This window comes from Corylus avellana, chromosome ca3, assembly GCF_901000735.1.
Source record: "Corylus avellana chromosome ca3, CavTom2PMs-1.0".
NCBI classification, from domain to species: Eukaryota; Viridiplantae; Streptophyta; class Magnoliopsida; order Fagales; family Betulaceae; genus Corylus; species Corylus avellana.
In genome coordinates, this window is record NC_081543.1 from 30,047,697 (window position 1) to 30,052,941 (window position 5,245).

General features: G+C 34.6%; 1 protein-coding gene across 1 annotated transcript in view; it reads right to left on the reverse strand.

Annotated features, from left to right (window-relative positions):
- Positions 1-522: 522 nt before the first annotated feature.
- Positions 523-5,245, reverse strand: part of LOC132175753 (cellulose synthase-like protein G3) — a 6,437-nt gene continuing 1,714 nt past the window's right edge. Inside the window, exons 2-6 of the mRNA XM_059587794.1 lie at positions 3,787-3,936; positions 3,373-3,498; positions 2,651-3,094; positions 1,303-1,650; positions 523-1,182 (exon numbers count right to left, since the gene is read on the reverse strand). Coding sequence (XP_059443777.1) covers positions 631-1,182; positions 1,303-1,650; positions 2,651-3,094; positions 3,373-3,498; positions 3,787-3,936 — 1,620 coding nt within the window. The 3' untranslated portion in view covers positions 523-630. The remainder of the gene's footprint in view (positions 1,183-1,302; positions 1,651-2,650; positions 3,095-3,372; positions 3,499-3,786; positions 3,937-5,245) is intronic.

A 5,245-nucleotide genomic window follows, 5' to 3' on the forward strand; every position in this document is an offset into this window, starting at 1 on the left:
ATATTATACCCCACTAATTAATCCTAAAATTTCTTCAAAGTAGCTAAAGAAACAAGTTTATATCAATCAAATTTCAGCCTTACATGACACTAAATAGCATTTCTAATGGTTCCTCTATCTATTAGAGTACTATCTTTCCCCACTGAGGAATATGAGTTTTCCTTCAAAGAAGTTCCAGACAAGTGCAAGAGAAGTCTAAAGTAAACGACAGTAGGGGAAATAGCCTTAAAAATAGGTCTGGTCCAAATAAATTTAATTGCTTAATTAATATTATAACGCTTTCTTTTATGTGTGAGTTCGAACTTTTCCTTAATAGATAACGCTCAAAACGTAAAATATTTAATTGAAATGAGATGTCAATTACATAAACAGGATTCAAACTCAATATCTTTTTTATGATACCATGTTAAATTACTGGCTATCTCAAAAGCTTAAGTTAATTAGAAAAAATAAATTTAATCATTTAATTAATATTCTAACACTAATATCAAGTTGAAAGCATTATTTTTTTTTCCTTACCATTGTAATTCACTAATTTTCATGAACAAATACTAAAAACATTTATTCAATGAAAAGTAACAATTAAGATAGTACAGACTATAGAGAGTAGGAAAATCAAAGTTCATAATTTCAGTCCCTCAAAGCAATAGAAGCTGCGGCAACAAGACCACATGCCAGAAATGTTGAAATTGTGGTAATTCTAACAGGCATCCTTCCTTTATCACCTCTCAACACCATAGCTCCATAAATTGGCAAGGAATTCACCACCACAAAACCTGCTATGAACATCTGCAGAAACATTCCCTCCAATTGTCTGCCTCTGAAAACCAGCGAAAACAGCCCCCAAACAAAAGACACCAAGTTGATGATTGCTGCAGCTGTTAGAGACACAAACATGGGAGATGGGACTCCAAACTCAAACACCCCTTGCTCGTATCTTTTGCTCTGTTCATCGTCAACCACTTTGCTTGTCACATTGAAACCTTGTGTGGAGATGCCGAAGGATTTGAGAAAGAACTCTGTGGATCCAAACAAGTAGCATGTGACTCCTCTTATCATCCATATTCTCTGATCATTCCACCATCTTTGGATCGTTCCATCAAATAAGATAAACTCAAGGAAATCTTGTCCGTTGGCTCCTATGAAAAGAAATACGTACAATAGGAACCAAGGCTCTGATACCTGCAATATATATTAATAATTAAAGAACATAATAAATATTAAATATTAATTAAATGATTAAATTTACTATTTTTTATTAATTTAATTTTTTAAAATAAATAAGTGCAAGTACATATGTACCATTGGGAATATGGTAATTCCATTGAGGAGAGCTAGCTGAGGGAGGAAGGCGTAGATGGTGATTGGGATGGACCAAAACGCCCACATACCAATATGGGCATAAGCAAGGCCCATGAGAAGACCCATGGATCTGATGCCATAGGTCAGTGGGCTGAACTTAGAGAAAACCACCTCAAGTAGGCCAATGGCCCATCGCTTTTGCTGATTTAGCAAATCAACAAGGGTAATGGGTGCATCACCCAAAAATGCTGCCCTCTTAGGATTGCAGAATATGGACTTCCATCCCTCACATTGCAGCCGATAGCCCGTGTAGTAGTCCTCAACCAATGATCCATATCTAAAACCCACCTGTGCATTTTACCAAAAAAATAAAAAATGTAAAAATATATTTTTTTATTAAAATTGCCTTGCTACATATAATTAAGAATTGCAAATATGTAAAGATGTGATACTCCAAATTATGTGTGTTGTAATAAGTATTGTACAAGTATGCATTTAAGTTTTACAGTAAAGAGACATGTTACACATCATTCTTTCAATTATTTGTTTTTGCAAATTTAATGGATCCACTATTAAATTTGTGGACTCATGTGGGTTCTACACAAATTCAATGATTAACTTACCCATTCACTATACCAAGATGGGTGAAATGAAGAATAATTTTTATCTTTTGAATTAGGATCTCTTATAGTTGATTGTCAATTTGCATGTAATTCACGTAGTTCTATAGAAAGGGAGTTACGAAGCCCAATTGTCATAGGCAAGTGGGCCCCACATCCCAAGTTGTCAGAAGTACCTGAATTTCACAAAAATTTGGGCAGCCCAAGAGAGACGAGTTGCAAAACCTACCTACCCCGAGCAATGGCAACTACCTAGGATGCAAGACCCTACTTCTTTGGGCAGATGTGCCTCACAACCCCCATCTCTTAGACTACCCAAATTTCACACAAAAAAAATTAGAGCAACTTAAAAAGAGAACATTCGAATCTGATGTTCCAACAACCCTTCTCTCTATGGTGTTGCCAAATTACAATTACAACAATTTAGATTGCAAATTATAGAAAATCCTTATCCAGATTTCTTTGGGATAGCATGTGAATGTCATCGAAAGGAATGCTAGGGTTCTCAAATTTTTTTTTTTCCAAAAATTTGGTTCCGAAATGATGTGTCACCATCTTATCCCGATGCATTTATTTACTAAAACTAGAGATTATATGATATGGTGACATATCACTTGGGAACCAAATTTTAAGAAACCAATCATATTTCTCTATGGTCATTTCCGTCTCAAACCAAATGGTATACTTGAAGAAAAATAAAAACGATAACTATAACAAATAAATCTTACCTCATAACCCCATTTGGTATGATTCTCATAATTGCAGCCTGCCACCTTATGCGACAATTCAAAAATTGGTTGAGACTGGATAGGTTTGGTCACAACATGGGATGGTCCCAATTCAGGGATTTCTGATGACAACAATGTTAAGGGACCTCCAAAGAACACTCGCCGACGAAAAAAGCACCCTGTTCCGACATGGTTAGGCCCAGCTAGTCCATCAAAGCCCACCGGATTAATTTGAAATAGACGTTTAAACTCACAAGCATAGGTGTCAGTCTTGTTAATACCCTTAAAGTATTGAGGAAATTGAATGTATCCTATTTTGGATTGACCATGAGGATTGAGTAGGTAACATAGGACACGAAGAGGGGTGGAGGGATCATTGGAGTACATGTCACAATCTAGAGTTAGGATGAACGGAGCATTGGTCATGGCAGCTGAGACCCGAAGCTACATAGTCACAGAAGAAACATTGATGAGATCTTTTACTATTCACATTTTGAATTGCGTATGCAAAATATATAACATGGATGATGATCTGATACAATTGACTATGTAAATTGCATTCAACTTGTGCAGCCCTATTGAGAGGGTGTTGCACTTAGTAGTTGGATCTCACAATCCACCTCTCTTTGGGACTGCCCCAATTGCATTAAGTCGAACATCTCAATTGTAAGAAATATCAATCCGACATTATATGGCTAGCTTTTATATGTAGGGATGCTTACCAAGACATTAAGGGCACCAGCTTTAAAATGGTGTGGTGAAGTTTTGCTTTTCTCTCTGGAGACATAGATGAGGTTTGGCATCAAATGGCCAGTGATGTCTTTGTCTTTGCTGTTCTCTAATAAAACCTGATTTAGAATATTAATTAAATGATTAAATTTATCATTTGTTATCAATTTAAACTTTCAGAGAATAAAAAGTGATTTAATATGATATGAGAAAAGATCCTAATTTGAAACATTGTACTCGTAATTCACTTGTCGTTTCAACATCTTGGACTTCACTTATTGACAGGAATTTTAAGTCCACACAAGAGAGAAGTTAGAATATTAAATTTAATGATTAAATTCACGCGAAGATATTTTTTCAAATTTATGTTAATTAGAAAAATATAGTTTCACATTGAGAATACATACCTGAATAACAGTGGGATGATTTTGGCGGGTGGATCCATGAGTCCATTTGAGAAATGCTTTGCGGTCTTCTTCTCCGGTGATGTACTCATCCCCAACTTTCCCTCTCTCCACAACATTCTCTACCCTGAATTTCATGCTATCGTACATCGTCTGTAGCATATATATATATATGAAGTCGCAGAGATTAATTATTTAATGTACAGAAACAATAGATAATTATCTAATAGGCTATCAAATTCAAAGGGACTTGATAATTAGTATGGTATATGACTATATATATGATAATATAAAAAGAATGTTAAATTGCCTGCGAAATTTTTTTAAAATTTATAGATAAAATAATACAAGTTCTGATTCAATCAAATCAGACTTGCTTGTATGTGTTAAATGTTTCAAAAAGTGGAATGACATTAATGGATTGAAAAGTACCACTCATGTGTTGTGTTAGCCTTTTTTTTTTTTTTTTTTTTTTTTTTTAAAAAGGACTAATTAATACTTTGAACCCCGATCAAGATATCAACTACCACTCATTTACACGTTACTCTCATAAACTAACATATGTCACACTCGACTGCCTTAAACTACTATTTCTTGGCAAAAACTCCCTTTCACGAGGTCAGCTCATTAAATCAAACAAAATCTCAATCATTGGTATAACCCATAAGCTTTTAAGACATATAAAATGAAAAAAAATACCATCAAATAAAAAAATACAAAAGAATAGTGGTTGTCAAACCAGCCATAGAGGTGTTTCGTGAGAGTGGTTTGGACACGCTCTAAGGCCGGGTGGATCAATCACCCCAAATCACCAGGGGTGATACATGCATGGGTGGCCCCCTTTTTTTGATTTTTTAATTATTTTTTATAATATTGCTACTTTAGTGGTATTTAAGTAAATTTAGTGTCTAAACTCCTAGTAATATATATATTTTTTTCATTTCACAATTAAAAAACCCATGTGTATGCCAAGTGATTAATATTAATTCCATCCCTTTTAATCAACAATCTTGACTAAAGTCTGGGAGGTGATTTTTTATGCCAACTATTAGTAATTTAAGGTGGCTAGGTGTGACAAATGATAGTTCGTGAGAGTAAAACTGTAAATGAGTGATGATTAAATGGGTTAAAAGGTATTTTTTTTAAAAAAAAAAAAATTTGAGGTGACAACCCAACTTGTTGGAGGCAGGACAACGTACGTCGTTGTAACTTTCAATTTGTTAATAAAAATAAAGCTTCCCGACAAAGTAGCGCAAGTTTTCTTGTTGCACGCAGGTTCAATATTTTGTCTTGTCTGCAATATTCCTTGCAAGTTGGTTCTTTACAGCTTCGTTTGGCAAGGGGAGGGCCAGCACTATAGCTGGAACGGGTACTGTTTCAGCTACAGTGCGGGGCTGACATTTTCAGCTTTTCAATTTTTTTTTTTTTTTTTTTTCAAGCAAAATATTATAAAAAATTAAAA